The sequence below is a fragment of the Pseudophryne corroboree genome, chromosome 8 (genome assembly GCF_028390025.1).
Source record: "Pseudophryne corroboree isolate aPseCor3 chromosome 8, aPseCor3.hap2, whole genome shotgun sequence".
Lineage (NCBI taxonomy): Eukaryota > Metazoa > Chordata > Amphibia > Anura > Myobatrachidae > Pseudophryne > Pseudophryne corroboree.
The window spans coordinates 486,382,663-486,409,853 of NC_086451.1; the positions used below are offsets into that span (position 1 = coordinate 486,382,663).

The 27,191-nt window shown below is 48.8% G+C and overlaps 1 protein-coding gene across 2 annotated transcripts in view; it reads right to left on the reverse strand.

Moving 5' to 3' along the window:
• The window catches only part of ARHGAP35 (Rho GTPase activating protein 35), a 74,473-nt gene that overhangs the window by 27,011 nt on the left and 20,271 nt on the right, over nucleotides 1-27,191 (reverse strand). For both annotated transcript variants that reach the window (XM_063938419.1, XM_063938418.1), the window contains exon 2: nucleotides 22,399-26,316. In XM_063938419.1, coding sequence (XP_063794489.1) covers nucleotides 22,399-26,082 — 3,684 coding nt within the window. In that variant the 5' untranslated portion in view covers nucleotides 26,083-26,316. The remainder of the gene's footprint in view (nucleotides 1-22,398; nucleotides 26,317-27,191) is intronic.

Here is a 27,191-nt window from a genome sequence, read left to right on the forward strand (position 1 = left end):
CCTATACAGTGTAATCCTGCGAGCAGGGCCCTCACTCCTCTATGTCTGTTATCCAGTCTCCTCTTATTACTGCAATATGTAGCACTTATCCTCGTGTATCACACTCCTACAGTGTTTCCCTATACAGTGTAATCCTGCGAGCAGGGCCCTCACTCCTCTATGTCTGGTATCATCCAGTCTCCTCTTATTACTGCAATATGTAACACTTATCCTTGTGTATCACACTCCTACAGTGTTTCCCTATACAGTGTAATCCTGCGAGCAGGGCCCTCACTCCTCTATGTCTGGTATCATCCAGTCTCCTCTTATTACTGCAATATGTAACACTTATCCTCATGTATCACACTCCTACAGTGTTTCCCTATACAGTGTAATCCTGCGAGCAGGGCCCTCACTCCTCTATGTCTGGTATCATCCAGTCTCCTCTTATTACTGCAATATGTAACACTTATCCTTGTGTATCACACTCCTACAGTGTTTCCCTATACAGTGTAATCCTGCGAGCAGGGCCCTCACTCCTCTATGTCTGGTATCATCCAGTCTCCTCTTATTACTGCAATATGTAACACTTATCCTTGTGTATCACACTCCTACAGTGTTTCCCTATACAGTGTAATCCTGCGAGCAGGGCCCTCGCTCCTCTATGTCTGCTATTATCCAGTCTCCTCTTATTACTGCAATATGTAACACTTATCCTCGTGTATCACACTCCTACAGTGTTTCCCTATACAGTGTAATCCTGCGTGCAGGGCCCTCGCTCCTCTATGTCTGGTATTATCCAGTCTCCTCTTATTACTGCAATATGTAACACTCATCGTCGTGTATCACACTCCTACAGTGTTTCCCTATACAGTGTAATCCTGCGAGCAGGGCCCTCGCTCCTGTATGTCTGCTATTATCCAGTCTCCTCTTATTACTGCAATATGTAACACTTATCCTCATGTATCACACTCCTACAGTGTTTCCCTATACAGTGTAATCCTGCGAGCAGGGCCCTCGCTCCTCTATATCGGTTATCCAGTCTCCTCTTATTACTGCAATATGTAACACTTATCCTCGTGTATCACACTCCTACAGTGTTTCCCTATACAGTGTAATCCTGCGAGCAGGGCCCTCGCTCCTCTATATCGGTTATCCAGTCTCCTCTTATTACAGCAATATGTAGCACTTATCCTTGTGTATCACACTCCTACAGTGTTTCCCTATACAGTGTAATCCTGCGAGCAGGGCCCTCGCTCCTCTATGTCTGGTATTATCCAGTCTCCTCTTATTACTGCAATATGTAGCACTTATCCTCATGTATCACACTCCTACAGTGTTTCCCTATACAGTGTAATCCTGCGAGCAGGGCCCTCGCTCCTCTATGTCTGGTATTATCCAGTCTCCTCTTATTACTGCAATATGTAACACTTATCCTCATGTATCACACTCCTACAGTGTTTCCCTATACAGTGTAATCCTGCGAGCAGGGCCCTCGCTCCTCTATGTCTGCTATTATCCAGTCTCCTCTTATTACTGCAATATGTAACACTTATCCTCGTGTATCACACTCCTACAGTGTTTCCCTATACAGTGTAATCCTGCGAGCAGGGCCCTCGCTCCTCTATGTCTGGTATTATCCAGTCTCCTCTTATTACTGCAATATGTAACACTTATCCTTGTGTATCACACTCCTACAGTGTTTCCCTATACAGTGTAATCCTGCGAGCAGGACCCTCACTCCTCTATGTCTGGTATTATCCAGTCTCCTCTTATTACTGCAATATGTAACACTTATCCTCGTGTATCACACTCCTAGTGTTTCCCTATACAGTGTGATCCTGCGAGCAGGGCCCTCGCTCCTGTATGTCTGGTATTATCCAGTCTCCTCTTATTACAGCAATATGTAACACTTATCCTTGTGTATCACACTCCTACAGTGTTTCCCTATACAGTGTGATCCTGCGAGCAGGGCCCTCGCTCCACTATGTCTGCTATTATCCAGTCTCCTCTTATTACTGCAATATGTAACACTTATCCTTGTGTATCACACTCCTACAGTGTTTCCCTATACAGTGTAATCCTGCGAGCAGGGCCCTCGCTCCTCTATGTCTGTTATCCAGTCTCCTCTTATTACTGCAATATGTAACACTTATCCTCATGTATCACACTCCTAGTGTTTCCCTATACAGTGTAATCCTGCGAGCAGGGCCCTCGCTCCACTATGTCTGCTATTATCCAGTCTCCTCTTATTACTGCAATATGTAACACTTATCCTCGTGTATCACACTCCTACAGTGTTTCCCTATACAGTGTAATCCTGCGAGCAGGGCCCTCGCTCCTCTATGTCTGGTATTATCCAGTCTCCTCTTATTACTGCAATATGTAACACTTATCCCTTATCCTCGTGTATCACACTCCTACAGTGTTTCCCTATACATTGTAATCCTGCGAGCAGGGCCCTCGCTCCTCTATGTCTAGTATTATCCAGTCTCCTCTTATTACTGCAATATGTAACACTTATCCTCGTGTATCACACTCCTAGTGTTTCCCTATACAGTGTAATCCTGCGAGCAGGGCCCTCACTCCTCTATGTCTAGTATTATCCAGTCTCCTCTTATTACTGCAATATACAACACTTATCCTTGTGTATCACACTCCTACAGTGTTTCCCTATACATTGTAATCCTGCGAGCAGGGCCCTCACTCCTCTATGTCTGGTATTATCCAGTCTCCTCTTATTACTGCAATATGTAGCACTTACCTCCTCTTATTACTACAACAGGATTTTAATTACCTACCGGTAAATCCTTTTCTTGTAGTCCGTAGAGGATGCTGGGTTCCACATTAGTACCATGGGGTATAGACGGGTCCACTAGGAGCCATTGGCACTTTAAGAGTGTGGGCTGGCTCCTCCCTCTAAGCCCCTCCTACCAGACTCAGTCTAGAAACTGTGCCCGAGGAGACTGACATCTTCGAGAGAAGAATTTTACACAGATAATGGTGAGATTCACACCGGCTCACACATACAAGGCAAACCAAGCTAACCAGCTTGAAAACTCAGCAACAGCTGAAACATTACTTACCAAGTAACAAAACAGTACTTACCAAGAACTAAGCAGCACTGAACCAAGTAACCACTGCAGGATCACGAAGCGCTGGGCGGGCGCCCAGCATCCTCTACGGACTACGAGAAAAGAATTTACCGGTAGGTAATTAAAATCCTATTTTCTCTTATGTCCTAGAGGATGCTGGGGTCCATATTAGTACCATGGGGATGTACCAAAGCTCCCAGAACGGGAGGGAGAGGGCGGAGGCTCCTGCAGAACTGATTGACTGAACTTCAGATCATCAGCGGCCAAAGTATCGAACTTGTAGAACTTAGCAAACATGTTCGACCCAGACCAAGTAGCCGCTCGGAAAAGCGGTAAAGCCGAGACACCTTGGGCGGCCGCCCAGGAAGAACCCACCTTACGAGTAGAGTGGGCCTTAACAGAGGTAGGACACGGCAATCCTGCCGTAGAATACGCATGCTGGATAGTGAACCTGATCCAGCGAGAGATCGTCTGCTTAGAAGCAGGACACCCAATTTTCTTGGGATCATACAGGACAAACAGAGTCCGATATTCTGTGACAAGCAGTCCTCGTCACATACATTTTCAGAGCCCTTACAACATCCAAGGACTTTGATGAAACTGTGGAGTCAGTAGCAACTGGCACCACAATAGCTTGGTTGATATGAAATGCCGACACAACCTTCGGAAGGAACTGTGGACGTGTCCGGAGCTGAGCACTATCTTCATGGAAGATCAAGTATGGGCTTTTACATGACAAAGCCCCCAACTCCGGCACACGTCTAGCAGAAGCCAAGGCCAACAAAGTGACAGCCTTCTACGTGAGAAACTTGACCGCAACCTCCTGCAGAGGCTCAAACCAGTCCGACTGGAGGAACATCAAAACCACGTTAAGATCACGGGGCGCTGTAGGCGGCACAAAGGGAGGTTGGATGTGCAGAACTCCCTTCAAAAAGGTCTGAACCTCAGGGAGGGCAGCCAACTGTTTCTGTAAGAAAATGGATAGGGCCGAAATCTGGACCTTTACGGAACCTAATCTCAGGCCCATATCCACACCTGCTTGGAGGAAGAGGAGAAATCGTCCAAGTTTAAACTCCACCGTAGGAAACTTCTTGGATTCACACCAAGACACGTTTTCCAAATGCGATGGTAGTGCTTTGACGTGAATCCTTTCCTAGCCTGTATCAGGGTAGGAATAACCTTGTTCGGAATGCCCTTCCGAGCTATTATCTGGTGTTCAACCTCCATGCCGTCAAACGTAGCCGCGTTAAGTTTTGATAAGCGAACGGCCGCTGCTGCAGCAGGTCCTCCCAAAGAGGAAGAGGCCTCGGCTCTTCTAGCAGTAGATCCAGAAGATCCGCATACCAAGCCCTTCTTGGCCAGCCTGGAGAAAATAAGAATTTACTTACCGATAATTCTATTTCTCGGAGTCCGTAGTGGATGCTGGGGTTCCTGAAAGGACCATGGGGAATAGCGGCTCCGCAGGAGACAGGGCACAAAAAGTAAAGCTTTAGGATCAGGTGGTGTGCACTGGCTCCTCCCCCTATGACCCTCCTCCAAGCCTCAGTTAGGTACTGTGCCCGGACGAGCGTACACAATAAGGAAGGATTTATGAATCCCGGGTAAGACTCATACCAGCCACACCAATCACACTGTACAACCTGTGATCTGAACCCAGTTAACAGTATGATAACAGCGGAGCCTCTGAAAAGATGGCTCACAACAATAATAACCCGATTTTTGTAACTATGTACAAGTAATGCAGATAATCCGCACTTGGGATGGGCGCCCAGCATCCACTACGGACTCCGAGAAATAGAATTATCGGTAAGTAAATTCTTATTTTCTCTATCGTCCTAGTGGATGCTGGGGTTCCTGAAAGGACCATGGGGATTATACCAAAGCTCCCAAACGGGCGGGAGAGTGCGGATGACTCTGCAGCACCGAATGAGAGAACTCCAGGTCCTCCTTAGCCAGGGTATCAAATTTGTAGGATTTTACAAACTTGTTTGCCCCTGACTAAATAGCCGCTCGGCAAAGTTGTAAAGCCGAGACCCCTCGGGCAGCCACCCAAGATGAGCCCACCTTCCTTGTGGAATGGGCATTTACATATTTTGGCTGTGGCAGGCCTGCCACAGAATGTGCAAGCTGAATTGTATTACACATCCAACTAGCAAAAGTCTGCTTAAAAGCAAGAGCACCCAGTTTGTTGGGTGCATACAGGATAACAGCAAGTCAGTTTTCCTGACTCCAGCCGTCCTGGAACCTATATTTTCAGGGCCCTGACCACATCTAGCAACTTGGAGTCCTCCAAGTCCCTAGTAGGCGCAAGACACCACAATAAGCTGGTTCAGGTGAAACACTGACACCACCTTAGGGAGAGAACTGGGGACGAGTCCGCAGCTCTGCCCTGTCCGAATGGACAAACAGATATGGGCTTTTTTGAGAAAAAAACCACCAATTTGACACTCGCCTGGTCCAGGCCAGGTCCAAGAGCATGTTCACTTTTCATGTGAGATGCTTCAAATCCACAGATTTGACTGGTTTTAAACCAATGTGTTTTGAGGAATCCCAGAACTACGTTGAGATCCCACAGTGCCACTGGAGGCACAAAAGGGGGTTGTATATGCAATACTCCCTTGACAAACTTCTGGACTTCAGGAACTGAAGCCAATTCTTTCTGGAAGAAAAATCGACAGGGCCGAAATTTGAACCTTAATGGACCCCAATTTGAGGCCCATAGACACTCCTGTTTGCAAGAAATGCAGGAATCGACCGAGTTGAAATTTCTTCGTGGGGCCTTCCTGGCCTCACACCACGCAACATATTTTCGCCACATGTGATAATGTTGTGCGGTCACCTCCTTTCTGGCTTTGACCAGGGTAGGAATGACCTCTTCCTGAATGCCTTTTCCCTTAGGATCCGGCGTTCCACCGCCATGCCGTCAAACGCAGCTGCGGTAAGTCTTGGAACAGACATGGTACTTGCTGAAACAAGTCCCTTCTTAGCGGCAGAGGCCATAAGTCCTCTGTGAGCATCTCTTGAAGTTCCGGGTACCAAGTCCTTCTTGGCCAATCCGGAGCCATGAGTATAGTTCTTACTCCTCTACGTCTTATAATTCTCAGTACCTTAGGTATGAAAAGCAGAGGATGGAACACATACACCGACTGGTACACCCACGGTGTTACCAGAACGTCCACAGCTATTGCCTGAGGGTCTCTTAACCTGGCGCAATACCTGTCCCGTTTTTTGTTCAGACGGGACGCCATCATGTCCACCTTTGGTAATTCCCAACGGTTTACAATTATGTGGAAAACTTCCCCATGAAGTTCCCACTCTGCCGGGTGGAGGTCGTGCCTACTGAGGAAGTCTGCTTCCCAGTTTCCATTCCCGGAATGAAACACTGCTGACAGTGCTATCACATGATTTTCCGCCCAGCGAAAAGTCCTTGCAGTTTTTGCCACTGCCCTCCTGCTTCTTGTGCCGCCCTGTCTATTTACGTGGGCGACTGCCGTGATGTTTTATCCCACTGGATCAATACCGGCTGACCTTGAAGCAGAGGTCTTGCTAAGCTTAGAGCATTATAAATTTACCCTTAGCTATATTTATGTGGAGAAAAATCTCCAGACTTGATCACACACCCTGGAAATTTTTTCCTTGTGTGACTGCTCCCCAGCCTCTCGGGCTGGCCTCTGTGGTCACCAACATCCAAAACTGAATGCCGAATCTGCGGCCCTCTAGAAGATGAGCACTCTGTAACCACCACAGGAGAGACACCCTTGTCCTTGGATATAGGGTTATCCGCTGATGCATCTGAAGATGCGATCCGGACCATTTGTCCAGCAGATCCCACTGAAAAGTTCTTGCATGAAATCTGCCGACTGGAATTGCTTCGAAGGAAGTCACCATTTTTTTTATTTTTTTTTACCATGGCCCTTGTGCAATGATGCACTGATTTTAGGAGGTTCCTGACTAGCTCGGATAACTCCCTGGCTTTCTCTTCCGGGAGAAACACCTTTTTCTGGACTGTGTCCAGAATCATCCCTAAGCACAGGAGACTTGTTGTCGGGATCAGCTGCGATTTTGGAATATTTAGAATCCACCCCTGCTGTTGTAACAGTATCCGAGATAGTGCTACTCCGACCTCCAACTGTTCCCTGGACTTTGCCCTTATCAGGAGATCGTCCAAGTAAGGGATAATTAAGACGCCTTTTCTTCGAAGAAGAACCATCATTTCGGCCATTACCTTGGTAAAGACCCGGGGTGCCGTAGACAATCCAAACGGCAGCGTCTGAAACTGATAGTGACAGTTCTGTACCACGAACCTGAGGTACCCTTAGTGATAAGGGCAAATTTGGGACATGGAGGTAAGCATCCCTGATGTCTCGGGACACCAGATAGTCCCCTTCTTCCCGGTTCGTTATCACTGCTCTGAGTGACTCCATCTTGATTTGAACCTTTGTAAGTGTTCAAATTTTTTTAGATTTAGAATAGGTCTCACCTAGCCTTCTGGCTTCAGTACCACAATATAGTGTGGAATAATACCCCCTATTCTTGTTGTAGGAGGGGTAATTTAATTATCACCTGCTGGGAATACAGCTCGTGAATTTTTTCCCATACTGCCTCCCTGTCGGAGGGAGACCTTGGTAAAGCAAACTTCAGGAGCCTGCGCAGGGGAAACGTCTCGACATTCCAAACTGTACCCCTGGGATACTACTTGTAGGATCCAGGGGTCCTGTACGGTCTCAGCGCCATGCTGAGAACTTGTCAGAAGCGGTGGAACGCTTCTGTTCCTGGGAATGGGCTGCCTGCTGCAGTCTTCTTCCCTTTCCTCTATCCCTGGGCAGATATGACTCTTATAGGGACGAAAGGACTGAGGCTGAAAAGACGGTGTCTTTTTCTGCAGAGATGTGACTTAGGGTAAAAACGGTGGATTTTCCAGCAGTTGCCGTGGCCACCAGGTCCGATGGACCGACCCCAAATAACTCCTCTTCCTTTATACGGCAATACACCTTTGTGCCGTTTGGAATCTGCATCACCTGACCACTGTCGTGTCCATAAACATCTTCTGGCAGATATGGACATCGCACTTACTCTTGATGCCAGAGTGCAAATATCCCTCTGTGCATCTCGCATATATAGAAAATGCATCCTTTAAATGCTCTATAGTCAATAAAATACTGTCCCTGTCAAGGGTATCAATATTTTTAGTCAGGGAATCCGACCAAGCCACCCCAGCTCTGCACATCCAGGCTGAGGCGATCGCTGGTCGCAGTATAACACCAGTATGTGTGTATATACTTTTTATGATATTTTCCAGCCTCCTGTCAGCTGGCTCCTTGAGGACGGCCCTATCTATAGACGGTACCGCCACTTGTTTTGATAAGCGTGTGAGCGCCTTATCCACCCTAAGGGGCGTTTCCCAACGCGCCCTAACTTCTGGCGGGAAAGGGTATACCGCCCATATTTTTTATCGGGGGGAACCCACGCATCATCACACACTTCATTTAATTTATCTGATTCAGGAAAAACTACGGTAGTTTTTTCACATCCCACATAATACCCTCTTTTGTGGTACTTGTAGTATCAGAAATATGTAACACCTCCTTCATTGCCCTTAACGTGTGGCCCTAATAAGGAATACGTTTGTTTATTCACCGTCGACACTGGATTCAGTGTCCCTGTCTGTGTCTGTGTCGACCGACTAAAGTAAACGGGCGTTTTAAAACCCCTGACGGTGTTTTTGAGACGTCTGGACCGGTACTAATTGTTTGTCGGCCGTCTCATGTCGTCAACCGACCTTGGCGCGTGTTGACATTATCACGTAATTCCCTAAATAAGCCATCCATTCCGGTGTCGACTCCCTAGAGAGTGACATCACCATTACAGGCAATTGCTCCGCCTCCTCACCAACATCGTCCTCATACATGTCGACACACACGTACCGACACACAGCACACACACAGGGAATGCTCTGATAGAGGACAGGACCTACTAGCCCTTTGGAGAGACAGAGGGAGAGTTTGCCAGCACACACCAAAAACGCTATAATTATATAGGGACAACCTTATATAAGTGTTTTCCCTTATAGCATCTTTTTTATATATTTCTAACGCCAAATTAGTGCCCCCCCTCTGTTTTAACCCGGTTTCTGTAGTGCAGTGCAGGGGAGAGCCTGGGAGCCTTCCCTCCAGCCTTTCTGTGAGGGAAAATGGCGCTGTGTGCTGAGGAGATAGGCCCCGCCCCTTTTTCGGCGGCCTCGTCTCCCGCTCTTAACGGATTCTGGCAGGGGTTAAATATCTCCATATAGCCCCCGGAGGCTATATGTGAGGTATTTTTAGCCAAAAAAGGTTTTCATTTGCCTCCCAGGGCGCCCCCCTCCCAGCGCCCTGCACCCTCAGTGACTGCCGTGTGAAGTGTGCTGAGAGGAAAATGGCGCACAGCTGCAGTGCTGTGCGCTACCTTAAGAAGACTGAGGAGTCTTCTGCCGCCGATTCTGGACCTCTTCTCGTTTCAGCATCTGCAAGGGGGCCGGCGGCGAGGCTCCGGTGACCATCCAGGCTGTACCTGTGATCGTCCCTCTGGAGCTAATGTCCAGTAGCCAAGAAGCCAATCCATCCTGCACGCAGGTGAGTTCACTTCTTCTCCCCTAAGTCCCTCGTTGCAGTGATCCTGTTGCCAGCAGGACTCACTGTAAAATAAAAAACCTAAGCTAAACTTTTCTAAGCAGCTCTTTAGGAGAGCCACCTAGATTGCACCCTTCTCGGCCGGGCACAAAAATCTAACTGAGGCTTGGAGGAGGGTCATAGGGGGAGGAGCCAGTGCACACCACCTGATCCTAAAGCTTTACTTTTTGTGCCCTGTCTCCTGCGGAGCCGCTATTCCCCATGGTCCTTTCAGGAACCCCAGCATCCACTAGGACGATAGAGAAATGAGGACTGCCTGAACTCTTGTTCTCCTTATGAGTTTTAGAACTCTTGGAATGAGTGGAAGTGGAGGAAACACGTACACCGTCTGGAACACCCACGGAGTCACTAGGGCGTCCACCGCCACTGCTTGTGGGTCCCTCGACCGTAAACAATATCGCCAAAGCTTCTTGTTGAGACGAAAGACCATCATGTCTATTTTGGGTACGCCCCAAAGATCTGTTACCTTTTTAAACACTTCCGGATGGAGACCCAACTTCCTAGTTGTCTACTCCCGGAAAGAAGATTGCAGACAGCCCCAACGCGTGTTTTTCCGCCCAGAGGATGATTCTTGTTACCTCTGACATTGCAGCTCTGCTCTTCGTTCCGCCCCGTGGCGGTTTATGTAAGCCACTGTCGTTACATTGTCCAACTGCACTTGAATGGCCCAACTTCTCATGAGATGGGCCGCTTGGAGAAGACCGTTGTAGACGGCTTTTAGTTCCGGAATGTTTATCGGCAGGTTGGCCTCCAGACTTGACCACCTTCCTTGGAAGGTTTCCCCTTGAGTGACTGCGCCCCAGCGACTTGCATTCGTGGTTAGAAGGATCCAGTCCTGAATCCCGAACCTGCAGCCCTCCAGAAGGTGAGGTAATTGCAGCCACCAGAGGAGTGAGATCCTGGCCTTTGGCGACAGATGTATTCTCTGGTGCATGTGTAGATGAGATCCCGACCATTTGTCCAGGAGATCCAGTTGGAAGGACCGAGCATGAAATCTCCTATACTGCAGAGCCTCGTAAGAGGCCACCATCTTCCCCAGAAGGCAAATGCACTGATGAATTGACACCCGGGCTGGCTTCAGGACATCTCGGACCATTGTTCGTATCACCAACGCTTTTTCCTCTGAAAGAAACACCCTCTGCACTTCCGTGTCAAGGATCATTCCCAGAAATGACTACCTCCTGGTTGGTTCCAAATGTGATTTTGGAAGATTCAGGATCCAGCCACGTTCCCTGAGAAGCTGGGTCGTGGGAGCTATGGACTGTAACAGCTTCTCCTTGGACGATGCCTTTTTCAGCAGATCGTCCAGATATGGAATTATGTTCACCCCCCGTCTGCAGAGGCGAACCATAATTTCCGCCATCACCTTGGGGAATACCCTCGGTGCTGTGGAGAGGTCGAATGGCAGGGCCTGGAATCGAAAATGACAGTCCAACAGTGCGAATCGGAGATGTGGAAGTACGCATCTTTGATATCCAGGGATACCAGGAATTCTCCCTCCTCCAGACCCGATATCAGTGCCCTTAGAGACTTCCTTTTGAACTCCCTCAGAAAGGGGTTTAGTGATTTTAAGTTAAGAATGGGCCTGACCGAACCATCCAGTTTCGGTACCACAAAAAGGTTTGAACCTTTTTAAGTAACCCTTGTTTTGCATCTGGGGAGGAACTGGTGCAATAACCTGTGCCTCCACCAACTTCTGGATGGCTCCCTGTAGGATAGCCCTGTCTGCCAGCAAGCCTGATTTGAAGAACCGGTGAGGATGGAGATCTTGAAATTCCAGCAGGTACCCCTGGGACACAATATCTCGTACCCAGGGATCCAGGCCGGACGACACCCAGACGTGATTGAAATGTCCGAGTCTCGCTCCCACCGGCCCTACCTCCAGGCCGCGCTGTCCATCGTCATGCTGAGGACTTTGGCGCACCTGAAGCAGGCTACTGTTCCTGGGAACCCGCAGCAGCAGGTTTCTTGGATTTTGGTCGACCTCCTCTAAAGAAGGTGTTGGACGGTTTGGCCTTTCTTGTTTTAGCAAGCCGAAAGGACTGTGATGCAGCTGAAGAAAAAGGTTTCTTCGTAGCAGGTGCAGCTGAGGGAAGAAAAGGTGACTTACCCGCTGTAGCCGTGGAGATCCACGCATCCAACGCTTCCCCAAAGAGAGCCCGACCTGTGTAGGGTAGGGTCTCCACACCTCTCCTGGATTCCGCATCGGGAAACCACTGGCACAGCCAAAGTCCCCTACGAGCTGAGACAGACATGGAAGATATCCCTGCAGCCATGGAACCCAGGTCTTTCATGGATTCCACCATAAATCCTGCAGAATCATGAATGGTACTGTGACCGGACGGTCCCGTACGAAAAGCCCTCACTGCTTTCGCGTCCCGTCCCCAGAATGGATATTTAGGTCACACGGGACCTTGCCACATAGGGGATTCCCGCTTACCGTCAGTAACCGCCTGTTACTGACTCCACCCACTGCGCCGTGGGCGGGTTTATGCTGCCACCAAACTCCTAATCTGCAGTGGCGTTTGGAACCACGGTTCTGCTCTGTAAGTGCCGATACACTGCATTACCACACCTGTGTGGTGTTGACGAATCCCCACTAGTCGCTGGACTAGGCCTCTACTGGTAGCTGGCGGAAGGCGGAACTTGGAGACGCTAGTTCACCCTGGACAGCCGGTGAACGGGGCTAGGTTTTGCATAGCCCTGTAGGTCACAAGATGACGTGGTAGTCTTTAGGCAGAAGATCTTTATTTGCCCAAATGCTCAGCCTTCAAAAAGGCTGAGCATTTAGGCAGAAGATCTTTATTTGCCCAAATGCTCAGCCTTCAAAAAGGCTGAGCAATACAGCAAGATGTTACAGCAGAATCAAAATGGTATAATACACCCTGGAGGCTCACAAGCCTCCTCTTTTTATACAGTAAAATCACAAACCACAGTCCTTTCCATCCAATCAGGATATCTTACAAAATATAAATAAATTATATTTTAAAAGGATAAGCAATTTCCTCCTTCCTGGCACACACAAAGTTTTGTATAATTTAAACTCCAATTCCTACCACCTGGGAGTTTACACTTCGCCATTGATACATTTAACACATAGCTTCAAAATACAAATGATTCTGTCTCATTCGCATCTCCATGCAAACCCAGTGTTTGGTATTACAACAGGAAAGGCTGCCACACAAACAAACAGTCTTCCTTCCACCTTCGTTTGTATTTCAAAGATGTTTGGCCACCAAGAGGCTGGCTGATTGACACTTACTTGTACATAGCAAGTCACCAGCTAGTACAATTACCATACGTCTTCCTATGCAAAAGTGTCTCAAGAACTATTTTCAAGGCCTTTTTAGAAACAAAATACCATGTACTTTCCTCATATGTGCCCTGTCCATCAGTTCATCATTCTCCAACTGCGCAGCGATATAACATATGACACATTATTAAACATATTTTTAATACCCGGTGCCTAGCACCCACAATACATTTAAAGATGGCGACTAGCGCCAGTGCACAGTTTAAAAGTGGCTTCAAGCGCCCATTGTCCTCCTAATGGCGTCGGGCACTAGGGGTTAACCCCTTCAGTGCCGCGGCCGCTATTACACATGTGGCTGGTTAGTCTCTCCGGCCACAGGTACGTAAAACCAATTCAACATCACTTTTATCCGTTGTATACAAATCCTCAAGTAATGTGCCTGACCATTTTACTATAGCTTTGGAAATCCATGCGCAGGCAATAGTGGGATGTAGAATCGCCCCTGAAGCAGTGTATATGGATTTGAGCGCAGTATCAATTTTGCGATCAGACGGCTCCTTTAAGGAGATAAATCCAGGGACAGGTAAAACCACCTTTTTCGAGAGTCTGGATACAGACGCGTCCACTATGGGTGGGTTTTCCAATTTTCTCCTATCCTCCTCAGGGAAGGGAAAAGCAACGAGAACCCTTCTAGGTATCTGGAATATTTTCTCCGGGTTTTCCCATGCTTTCTCAAAAATATCATTTAATTCTTTGGACGCAGGGAAGGTTAGCGAGGCTTTCTTTTGGTCATTGAAGTAAGCCTCCTCAACCACTCAGGTGGTCTGTAGAGCTCCCCTAGCTGTGACCGGCTCCTCCGGGCACATTTTCTAAACGGAGTCTGGTAGGAGGGCAATAGAGGGAGGAGCCAGCCCACACTCTCAAACTCTTAAAGTGCCAATGGCTCCTGGTGGACCAGTCTATACCCCATGGTACTAATGTGGATGCCAGCATCCTTTAGGACGTAAGAGAAATGTAGCACTTATCCTACAGTGTTTCCCTATACAGTGTAAGGGGCGTGGCCACAGAATTGTACCAATTCACATTACACCTCACAGTAGTGTCCGTCTGTTATTAAGTCTTGTTTTATTACTACTTTGTTTCCAACTGTAAAGCGCATATGCTGCTATATAAGTAACTGACAATACTACCAGTGTGCAGTGGTCAGCGGCAGAGACCACCGTCCTGTATCTGCTGTGCAAGAATCACCAGTTCCAGGAGTTACTAAGACTGCTTCTAGAGCGCATTATGCAAAAAGATATATATATATATATATATATATATATATATATATATATATATACACACACACACACACACACACACACACTATTATAAAAACACGGGTGATGCAAATGTGTACAGATATGTGGAGGTGATGACTACAGAAACAATGACCGTCACGCAGACATATACGTGAGGAAACTGTGTATTACAGGGCATCATCATACTAGTTAATAAAACAGAATCACTGATGAGTGTGAACATTAAAATAAGATTTTACTCACCGGTAAATCTATTTCTCGTAGTCCGTAGTGGATGCTGGGGACTCCGTAAGGACCATGGGGAATAGCGGCTCCGCAGGAGACTGGGCACAGCTAAGAAAGAATTAGGACTACCTGGTGTGCACTGGCTCCTCCCACTATGACCCTCCTCCAGACCTCAGTAAGGATACTGTGCCCGGAAGAGCTGACACAATAAGGAAAGGATTTTGAATCCCGGGTAAGACTCATACCAGCCACACCAATCACACCGTATAACTCGTGATATTATACCCAGTTAAGAGTATGAACATAACAGAGCCTCTCAACAGATGGCTCAACCATAACCCTTTTAGTTAACAATAACTATATACAAGTATTGCAGCCAGTCCGCACTTGGGACGGGCGCCCAGCATCCACTACGGACTACGAGAAATAGATTTACCGGTGAGTAAAATCTTATTTTCTCTAACGTCCTAGTGGATGCTGGGGACTCCGTAAGGACCATGGGGATTATACCAAAGCTCCCAAACGGGCGGGAGAGTGCGGATGACTCTGCAGCACCGAATGAGAGAACTCAAGGTCCTCCTCCGCCAGGGTATCAAATTTGTAGAATTTTGCAAACGTGTTTGCCCTTGACCAAGTAGCAGCTCGGCAAAGTTGTAAAGCCGAGACCCCTCGGGCAGCCGCCCAAGAAGAGCCCACTTTCCTCGTGGAATGGGCTTTTACAGATTTAGGCTGCGGCAGGTCAGCCACAGAATGCGCAAGCTGAATTGTGCTACAAATCCAGCGAGCAATAGTCTGCTTTGAAGCAGGAGCACCCATCTTGTTTGGTGCATACAGGATAAATAGCGAGTCAGTCTTCCCGACTCCAGCCGTCCTGGAAACATAAATTTTCAAGGCCCTGACTACGTCCAGTAACTTGGAGTCCTCCAAGTCCCTAGCAGCCGCAGGCACCACGATAGGTTGGTTCAAGTGAAAAACTGATACCACCTTAGGAAGAAACTAGGGACTAGTCCTCAATTCTGCCCTATCCATATGGAAAATCAAATAGGGGCTTTTGCATGACAAAGCCGCCAATTCTGCCACCCGCCTTGCCGAAGCCAAGGCCAAAAGCATGACCACTTTACACGTGAGATATTTTAAATCCACGGTTTTGAGTGGCTCAAACCAATGTGACTTTAGGAAACCCAACACCACGTTGAGGTCCCACGGTGCCACTGGAGGCACAAAAGGAGGCTGAATATGCAGCACTCCCTTGACAAATGTCTGAACTTCAGGCAGTGAAGCCAGTTCCATTTTGGAAGAAAATCGATAGAGCCGAAATCTGGACCTTAATGGAACCCAATTGTAGGCCCATAGTCACCTCTGACTGTAGGAAGTGCAGAAATCGACCTAGCTGAAATTTCTCCTTTGGGGCCTTCCTAGCCTCACAGTACGCAACATATTTCCGCCATATGCGGTGATAATGGTTAGAGTTCACTTCTTTCCTAGCTTTAAATAGCGTAGGGATAACTTCCTCCGGAATTCCCTTTTCCTTCAGGATCCGGCGTTCAACCGCCATGCAGTCAACGCAGCCGCGGTACGTCTTGAAACAGACAGGCCCCCTGCTGCAGCAGGTCCTGTCTGAACGGCAGAGGCCATAGGTCCTCTGAGATCATTTCTTGGAGTTCTGGTTACCAAGCTCTTCTTGGCCAACCCGGAACAATGAGTATAGTTCTTACTCCTCTCCTTCTTATTATTCTCATTACCCTGGGTAAGAGAGGCAGAGAAGGGAACACATACACCGACTGGTACACCAACGGTGTTATCAGAGAGTCCACAGCTATCGCCTGAGGGTCCTTGACCTGGCGCAATATCTTTGTAACTTTTAGTTGAGGCGGGACGCCATCATGTCCACCTGTGGCCTTTCCCAACGGTGTACAATCATTTGGAAGACTTCTGGATGAAGTCCCCACTGCTTCTCAGTTGTCCACTCCGGGAATGAACACTGCTGACAGTGCTAACACATGATTTTCCGCCCATCGGAGAATCCTTGTGGCTTCTGCCATCGCCATCCTGCTTCTTGTGCCGCCCTGTCGTGTACATGAGCGACCGCCGTGATGTTGTCTGACTAGATCAGCACCGGCCGGTGTTGAAGCAGGGGTCTAGCCTGACTTAGGGCATTGTAAATGGCCCTTAGTTCCAGAATATTTATGTGTAGGGAAGTCTCCTGACTTTTCCATAGCCTTGGAAGTTTCTTCCCTGTGTGACTGCCCCCCAGCCTCGAAGGCTGGCATCCGTGGTCACCAGGACCCAGTCCTGTATGCCGAATCTGCGGCCCCCTAGAAGATGAGCACTCTGCAGCCACCACAACAACGACACCCTGGCCCTTGGAGACAGGGTTATCCGCCGATGCATCTGAAGATGCGACCCGGACCACATGTCCAACAGACCCCACTGGAAAATCCTTGAATGGGACCTGGCGAATGGAATTTCTTCGTAAGAAGCTACCATCCTTCCCAGGGCTCGCGTGCATTGATGCACCGACACCTGTATACGTATTAGGAGGTCTCTGTCTAGAGACGACAACTCCCTGGACTTCTCCACCGGGAGAAACCCTTTTTATCCTGTTCTGTGTCCAGAACCATACCCAGGAACAGTGGACGCGTCGTAGGAACCAGCTGCGACTTTGGAATATTCAGAATCCAGCCGTGCTGTTGTAGCACTTCCCGAGATAGTGCTACTCCGCCGAACAACTGCTCCCTGGACCTCGCCTTTATAAGGAGATCGTCCAAGTACGGGATAATTATTTCGGCCATTACCTTGGTAAATACCTCGGTGCCGGGGACAGACCAACGGCAACGTCTGGAATTGGTAATGACAATCCTGTACCACAATTTTGAGGTACTCCTGGTGAAGAGGGTAAATAGGGACATGCAGGTAAGCATCCTTGATGTCCAGTGATACCCTCCAGGCTTGCAATAATCGCCCTGAGCGATTCCATTTCGAACTTGAACCTTTGTATATAAGTGTTCAAGGATTTCAATTTTAGAATGGGTCTCACCGAACCGTCTGGTTTCGGTACCACAACATTTTGGAATAGTGACCCCGGCCTTGTTGAAGGAGGGGTACCTTGATTTCACCTGCTGGAAGTGCAGCTTGTGAATTGCCGCCAGTACTACCTTTCTCCGAGGGCAGCAGGCAAGGCTGATGTGAGGCAACGGCGAGGGGGAGTCGCCTCGAACTCCAGCCTGTATCCCTGTGATACTATTTGCAGAACCAAGAGATCCACCTGTGGGCAAGCCCACTGGTCCCTGAAGTTCCCGAGACGCGCCCCTACCGCACCTGTCTCCACCTGTGGAGCCCCAACGTCAAGCGGTGGACTCAGAGGAAGCGGGGGAAGATTTTTGATCCTGGGAACTGGCTGCTGGTGCAGCTTTTTCCTTCTTCCCTTGTCTCTGTGCAGAAAGGAAGCGCCTTTGACCCGCTTGCTTTTCTGAAGCCGAAAGGACTGTACCTGAAAATACGGTGCTTTCTTAGGCTGTGAGGAAACCTGAGGTAAAAAAAAATTTCTTCCCAGTTGTTGCTGTGGATACGAGGTCCCAGAGACCATCCCCAACAATTCCTCACCCTTATAAGGCAGAATCTCCATGTGCCTTTTATAGGCAGCATCACCTGTCCACTGCCGGGTTTCTAATACCCTCCTGGCAGAATGGACATTGCATTAATTCTGGATGCCAGCCGGCAAATATCCCTCTGTGCATCCTTTATATATAAGACAACGTCTTTAATATGCTCTATGTTAGCAAACTATTTTCCCTGTCTTAGAGTATTAATATTATCTGACAGGGTATCAGACCACGCTGCAGCAGCACTATTTATGCTGAGGCGATTGCAGGTCTCAGTATATAACCTGAGTGTGTATATACAGACTTCAGGATAGTCTCCTGCTTTTTATCAGCAGGCTCCTTCAAGGTGGCCGTATCCTAAGACGGCAGTGCCACCTTTTTTGACAAACGTGTGAGCGCCTTATCCACCCTAAGGGATATCTCCCAACGTGACCTATCCTCTGGCGGGAAAGGGTACGCCATCAGTAACTTTTTAGAAATTACCAGTTTCTTATTGGGGGAACCCACGCTACTTTACACACTTCATTCATTCATCTGGTGGGGGAACAAAACACTGGCTGCTTTTTCTCCCCAAAAATAAAACCCCTTTTATGTGGTACTTGGGTTCATGTCAGAAATGTGTAACACATTTTTTATTGCCGGGATCATGTAACGGATATTCCTAGTGGATTGTGTATATGTCTCAATCTCGTCGACACTGGAGTCAGACTCCGTGTCGACATCTGTGTCTGCCATCTGAGGTAACGGGCGCTTTTTTGAGCCCCTGATGGCCTTTGAGACGCCTGGGCAGGCGCGGGCTGAGAAGCCGGCTGTCCCACAGCTGTTTTACGTCATCCAGCCTTGTAAGGAGTTGACATTGTCGTTTAATACCTTCCACCTATCCATCCACTCTGGTGTCGGCCCCACAGGGGACGACATCCCATTTATCGGCCTCTGCTCCACCTCCACGTAACCTTCCTCATCCCACATGTCGACACAGCCGTACCGACACACAGCACACACACAGGGTATGCTCTGACTGAGGACAGGACCCCACAAAGTCCTTTGGGGAGACAGAGAGAGAGTATGCCAGCACACACCAGAGCGCTATATAATGCAGGGATTAACACTATCACTGAGTGAATTTTCCCCAATAGCTGCTTGTATAAACAATATTGCACCTAAATTTAGTGCCCCCCCTCTCTTTTTAACCCTTTGAGCCTGAAAACTACAGGGAAGAGCCTGGGGAGCTGTCTTTCAGCTGCACTGTGAAGAGAAAATGGCGCCAGTGTGCTGAGGGAGATAGCTCCGCCCCTTTTTCGCAGACTTTTCTCCAGCTTTTTTATGGATTCTGGCAGGGGTATTTATCACATACATAGCCTCTGGGGCTATATATTGTGATATATTTGCCAGCCAAGGTGTATTTATTGCTTCTCAGGGCACCCCCCCCCAGCGCCCTGCACCCTCAGTGACCGGAGTGTGAAGTGTGTATGAGGAGCAATGGCGCACAGCTGCAGTGCTGTGCGCTACCTTGGTGAAGACTGATGTCTTCTGCCGCCGATTTTCCGGATTTCTTCTTGCTTCTGGCTCTGTAAGGGGGCCGGCGGCGCGGCTCCGGGACCGAACACCAATGGCCGGTTCCATGCGGTCGATCCCTCTGGAGCTAATGGTGTCCAGTAGCCTAAGAAGCCCAAGCTACCACCAGTTAGGTAGGTTCGCTTCTTCTCCCCTTAGTCCCTCGCTGCAGTGAGTCTGTTGCCAGCAGATCTCACTGTAAAATAAAAAACCTAAAATATACTTTCTTTCTAGGAGCTCAGGAGAGCCCCTAGTGTGCATCCAGCTCGGCCGGGCACAGGATTCTAACTGAAGTCTGGAGGAGGGTCATAGTGGGAGGAGCCAGTGCACACCAGGTAGTCCTAATTCTTTCTTAGCTGTGCCCAGTCTCCTGCGGAGCCGCTATTCCCCATGGTCCTTACGGAGTCCCCAGCATCCATTAGGACGTTAGAGAAATATATTTACAATAAATGGGAGAGAAGGATTCTATAAAGGAAGGATCTGCAAAATTACTAAAGCGAAAATAAAAATACTGATACAATTACTAAGCACTAACAGGTCGGAGCCGGGACTACTACCAAGCACTGACTGACAGGGGGGAGCCAAGACTACTACCAAGCACTGACTGACAGGGGGGAGCCAAGACTACTACCAAGCACTGACTGACAGGGGGGAGCCAAGACTACTACCAGGCACTGACTGACAGGGGGGAGCCAAGACTACTACCAGGCACTGACTGACAGGGGGGAGCCAAGACTACTACCAAGCACTGACTGACAGGGGGGAGCCAAGACTACTACCAAGCACTGACTGACTGGGGGGAGCCAAGACTACTACCAAGCACTGACTGACTGGAGGGAGCCAAGACTACTACCAAGCACTGACTGACTGGGGGGAGCCAAGACTACTACCAAGCACTGACTGACTGGGGGGAGCCAAGACTACTACCAAGCACTGACTGACTGGGGGGAGCCAAGACTACTACCAAGCACTGACTGACTGGGGGGAGCCAAGACTACTACCAAGCACTGACTGACAGGGGGGAGCCAAGACTACTACCAAGCACTGACTGACAGGGGGATCCAAGACTACTACTGACTGACACGGGGAGCCAGGACTATTACTAACTACGAACTGACAGGGGGATCCAAGACTCCTACCAAGCACTGACTGACATGGGGATCCAAGACTACTACCAAGCACTGACTGACAGGGGGATCCAAGACTACTACCAAGCACTGACTGACATGGGGATCCAAGACTACTACCAAGCACTGACTGACATGGGGATCCAAGACTACTACCAAGCACTGACTGACATGGGGATCCAAGACTACTACTGACTGACACGGGGAGCCAGGACTATTACTAACTACGAACTGACAGGGGGATCCAAGACTCCTACCAAGCACTGACTGACATGGGGATCCAAGACTCCTACCAAGCACTGACTGACATGGGGATCCAAGACTACTACCAAGCACTGACTGACAGGGGGATCCAAGACTACTACTGACTGACACGGGGAGCCTGGACTATTACTAACTACGAACTGACAGGGGGGATCCAAGACTCCTACCAAGCACTGACCGACAGGGGGATTCAAGACTCCTACCAAGCACTGACTGACAGGAGTCGTCCTGCTTGGTAGTAGTCTTGGATCCTAAGCACTGACTGACAGGGCCGAGCCAGGACTCCTCCTAAGCACTGACTGACAGGAGTCGTCCTGCTTGGTAGTAGTCTTGGATCCTAAGCACTGACTGACCGGGCCAGGACTCCTCCTAAGCACTGACTGACAGGAGTCGTCCTGCTTGGTAGTAGTCTTGGATCCTAAGCACTGACTGACAGGGCCGAGCCAGGACTCCTCCTATGCACTGACAGACAGGACCGAGCCAGGACTCCTCCTAAGCACTGACTGACAGGAGTCATCCTGCTTGGTAGTAGTCTTGGATCCTAAGCACTGACTGGCAGGGCCGAGCCAGGACTCCTCCTAAGCACTGACTGACAGGAGTCGTCCTGCTTGGTAGTAGTCTTGGATCCTAAGCACTGACTGGCAGGGCCGAGCCAGGACTCCTCCTAAGCACTGACTGACAGGAGTCGTCCTGCTTGGTAGTAGTCTTGGATCCTAAGCACTGACTGGCAGGGCCGAGCCAGGACTCCTCCTAAGCACCGACTGACAGGGCCGAGTCAGGACTCCTCCTAAGCACCGACTGACAGGGCCGAGTCAGGACTCCTCCTAAGCACCGACTGACAGGGCCGAGCCAGGACTCCTCCTAAGCACCGACAGAGCCGAGCCAGTCACTCCCCCCGTCACCCGGCTCCATAGCAGTGCAGGCAAATATGGACGAGATCGTCCATATTGGCCTGCATGCACTAGCGACGGGGCACCAGCGATGAACGAGCGCGGGGTCGCACATCATTCATCGCTGGTGCCTCCACACTGAAAGATATGAACGGTATCTTGTTCATTAATGAACAAGATCGTTCATATCTTTCAGTATTATCGCCCAGTGTGTTGGGCCCATCAGCACTGACAGGGCCGAGCCAGGACTCCTACTAAGCACTGACTGACAGGGCGGAACCTGGACTATTACTGACAAGGGGGTGCTGGGACTATTACTAAGCACTGACTGACAGGGGAGAACATTACCAAGTACAGACTGAGATTATATATAACTTTATACATTTACAGACAAACTTGTAAACTCTCCTCCCAGACTGATCTGCATACACCCATAATACCTTAGTGGTTCTCCTAAGACTGCGCAGGATGTTCCTCCTTCGTGGATCCTCTCCATCCGCCTCATAGGTATTCGTAGTGTTGTCCCCCTTTGGTCCTTGGGTTCCAGCCTCCTCCTCTTTCTTCCTTATTGGCCCCAGTTCATCGTCACTACCCACACTGAAACTGCTCCTATAGCTGGAGAACTTCCCGAGTTTGGCACACTTGGTACGGTACAGGACTGGTTTGGTCACTATGGATGCTTTCCGTGCTCGCTCCAGAGAATTGGTGTCCATGTCGCTGTCGGAACCATTGCCACTGCCATTGGACTGCGGCTTGTTAGTGTTTCGAATAGTAATTATTTTTCCTTGGGTGCTATCGTGAGGCACAGAGTAAATGTTCTCTTCCTGGTTCCTTGGCTTCACTACCGAATCCATAGGTTCAGCATAGTCGGAAGGGTCAAAGGCTTCTGATGGGGGCCAGGTGATGGACGTCAAGGACCTCCTGTGCCCATCACGGGACCCTGGCTCTAGGTAGGACAGATCAGATTTGGAAATTTCAAATGGAATAGGAGGCTTTGGTTTGAGGGGTGGAGGTACCTTGTTGTTGAGTTTGCTCTCTAAAGTGGCGTTCATGACAGAGATAAACGGAAGACTCTCACTGTCCTCCAGCTCTCTGGTCAACTTTGAAAGGTCTCTAGAGTGTGCAGCCTTACAGATCTCATCCCTAGATAGAATATGTTGAGGCGATGGGTCTAGGTCCTCCTCAGAGTCAGGCATATGGGAATTGCAGAGAGGAGAACCTGCCCGAGGTGAACTGAATACCTCCTCAGTAGTGCTACATGCTTCTGCTGTGTTGTCATACATGTGCGAGGCTTCAATAATAACTTTCTTTTCCACCACATCCTTAAAAAAAGAGTAGAACATGTCCAGCTTGGGTTGGCCCTGCCCATACTGCAAAATCAAGAATTTGCCTTCAATATCTTGGGCGATCTCTTCTCCCTCTGTCAGTTGGTCTCTGGTCACATTGTCCAAGAGCGTTACAGGGCCCTCTGTCAAGGCAACCAGCTGTACAGGGACGATGTCTTGCACTTCGCACAGAAAGGCACGCAGCATAGCCAGAGAGGCACGACGCTTAGCTGCATAGAAAACCATGTAGCCGTGTACCAGTCGTGTCTTGCGAATGTTGAAGGAGGCGTGATAGGACAAGATAAGCAGCTCCAGCCGGCGCTTCTGACTACCTATGGGCAAGTCAAGTACCACAGAGCCACCAACTCCAAACTGTGATGGACGATAAGTGTGAGGTTTGAGAGCGTTAAGCACTTCCTCCATATTGAAGGGATCGCCGCACATCAGACACATGACTATACGCAGGTCGCAATCCACCAGGTCCTTGATACTGGGTGAGGAACTGACCAGGTTCAGATTCCTTTTGGACTCGAGAAGGACGCGCAGCAGTATCTGACTAATCTGCTTCTCATTTATGTTGCGGCCATAGCCCAAGCCCGTTGAGGCAGCATCTAAGAAGACGCACTGCAGTTTGCTGGCTATCTGCTTGCCCTGCTGAATGAGGCTGTGAGCCGTTTCGCCACTTGTGTCACCCCTCCGGTTCACTAGTATTAATGTTAGGGGCAAGTTGAGCAAGTGGTTTTCCTTTCGCCCAAGACTGGACTCTCTGTTCTTCTCAATACTCTCTACTACGTAGGACAAAGACTCTTTAGAGTTGTAAAGGCAGAGGCATCCGTGAGGCATGAAAGTTGTAGTCTGAAATGAATTCACTGGGAGCCGCACATTGCCCTCAATGGGACGCAAAGACAACTCGTACATCTTCCCATCAATCACATACTTATCGTCATTGGTGCAAAGGGCACGGATCTCATTAGCCAGTTCCCGAGCCAGTCCATCTTTGCCAAGGATCACTAAGTTTATCCTGTCCACATTTGGGTCTTTATGGAGGTATTCATAAGGATAAGTGCACCTGGAGCTGAGAAGTTGTTCAATTTTGGTCTCTACACAGAAAGGGTTACTAGGACAAGTGTCTTTAGTGGGATGATAGACAAAGTGAATGTGTTTGAGGATTAGGGCATCTCGCTCTGCCTGCAGCTTCTGCAGAGCTTTAAACCTTTGTTCCTCACCCAGTACATCCTGAATCACCCCCATTTTCTCTTTGCTGGGCTTGGCATCTAATTCCAGTTCATAGAACAACTCTGAGTATTCCAGCAGCAACTCTTGTAACTCTTCCTTAGCCTTGTCAATGATCTCTTTCTGATGCTTACTATAAATGTCCATGTAGACCGACTCCTCCAACCACTGATAAAACTCCTCGCTCATGATAAAGCTACGAGCTTCTTCCCAAGGCTTCCCTGGTGTGATAAACGGGGATGTACATAGATTTTCTTTGAAGGCTTTTTTCATTTCCGCCTTCTTCCTTGCATTCCTCAGTTTTTCAAGGTGATTAAAGTATACCTCTGCGGCTGGAGGAGTTTCCATCATATCGTAAGGTATGCGATCATCTTCCATGTTGTCTATGTGGCTCGTCAGATCCCAGGGGGTGTCCTCAAGAACCACGAACCACTGAGAGAAGTCGGGCTTGGAGTCCAGCAACTTGGCTACTTTGGGCCAGCTCAGGCGGTCTATTTCATCAAGATCAGGCACAAGGACATCTAAAGCACGTGGGAGAACGGACAAGTAAACCTTGCGACGCCGTTCGGTATGGTCCTGCTTGAGGCGTTGGATGTGCTGCTGGAACAGCTTCTTCGCTTTATCTGTACCTTCCAAGTACAAATACTCCTGATACTCACTGCAGCTTTGCATGCGCCGGCTGGTGTTCGGCCACGTCTCATTGTGAGACTTCACAACGCGTCCCACCAGCCACTCGTACTTGTCCTTGGCTGCTGCAATGTGCTGACTCTGTTGCTTCAGTGCCTCAAAGTAAGGAATGATCTTGGACTTGCCACGACTCTTGTCGATCAGTTGGATAAGGGCAGTAAAGGCAAGGTCCACATTGACATTAGACCTGGCCGAGGTTTCCACAACCTGCAAGTTCTTCTTATTAAGCGCAAATCCATGAGCATCGCGGATATACCGCTCTACCCCTTCATCACACTTGGTCAGAACTAGTACTATAGGCTTCTTGGTCTTGGCCAACTGAGTGTATAGGTTGGAGACAAACTTCAGTTGGTCATCAAAGTTCCTATTCATCCCACGACTGACGTCTACACACAGCAGGAAACCATCTACCAGCAATTTGCCTTCAGGCATCTGTTTCTGTTCAAAGTCCTGCTCAAGTCCTAGCTGATCTGTGCAGAAGTACATGAGTTTCTCAGCGGAAGCGAGTTTACTGGAGGCCGCCCGCTTGATGTAAGGCTGCAGGGCTGTGCTGCGGTGAGGCTGGAACGTCTGATCATCTATGAACTCTGTTTGCTCGACCACATGTACCTTGCATTCCACACAATCCTCCAGCATCCGGGTCACCTCCCCCCAGTACAGAAAATGGTCATTGTTCACCACTCGGCCTCCAAAGTCACTAGTGCTGAGGACGGATGTGTGGTCCAGGTGGAAATCATCGGCACTGGGACGGGCAAAGCGGTTGCACAGGCATGACTTCCCGATGCCACACTGGCCTTTCTCCTTTTCAGTGCCAGATAGGCCCACCACGTTGATACCATAGGTGGGCACACGCACATCTTGTTTCCGTGCCATCATCATGGCGCAGCACTCATCCTGCCCACATCAACTGCTGCTGAGGCGAGACTTGGCAATGCCACCCCATGCACCAAGAGAAGAGCGGCCACAGCTGGACTCTAGGATCAGGAACAGACTCTCCCCCGCACACAGGTGTTCCTCATGAGACGGGCACAGCAGGCTACCGGGTTGATGTTCCGCTCGGCGTTTCCCCACACAAGCCATGAATGGCGATCATCTCTAGGGTTCCAGGGCAGCCTGTAGGATAAAGAGAAATACATTTAGTATTCTAGCAAAAATGGAATCGTTACTGTACAAAAGATTACAGACAAGAGAGATAACACACTTCTGTGTGAACAATGTCGCACAATTTATAGTCGCTGCGATGGCGAATACAACGCACAAATGACATGCTCACGGAACCCATGTGAAAAAACACAATGAAGGGACCACGGATCCACAGATGACAGCAAATATTCACAATCCTACCAGACAAGGAGGAACAATTACGTTCTATATTTTTACTGTATATATGCAATAACCAATATATATAGATCACAAACCATTCACTAAACATTAAATATATGCGGCGGTCACAGACACAAAGTAACTCTTCAGAGCAAATTGTATATAAAGAATTGTAGATTATGCAACAACAAAAAAAAAATCAAGGAACTTTTACCGCACGAGACACTAAGACACAATCATGATACCTATATGCATGTATATACAATATACACACAGACAACATACATCTTTATATATACACACATATAAGTCTGAACCTGCGTAGGAAAGGCTATGATGCAGCAGCCGCAGATTTTCCTCACACCTTTGTATGTGTGTTATACTAATGACTGTGCAGTTAGTGCAGCAGCCCAGCGTCTCCGGCGTTTTGCGAGTGTTTTTTATGCTGCATCTTCAACGCAACTGAGAGGCAAGCTGTAAAGAAAGTTTCGGTTTGCTACCCCTCTTGGAGCTACTCCGCGTGCCAGGCATCGGGCACCGTCTGGCGTAAAGACAGTCAACGTACGAGGATAGACGCACATTATATACAGATATATAAACACACATACATATATAGTGGCTGGTAAAATGAAAGTATCCCTACATAGAGCGCTCTGGAGCAATTT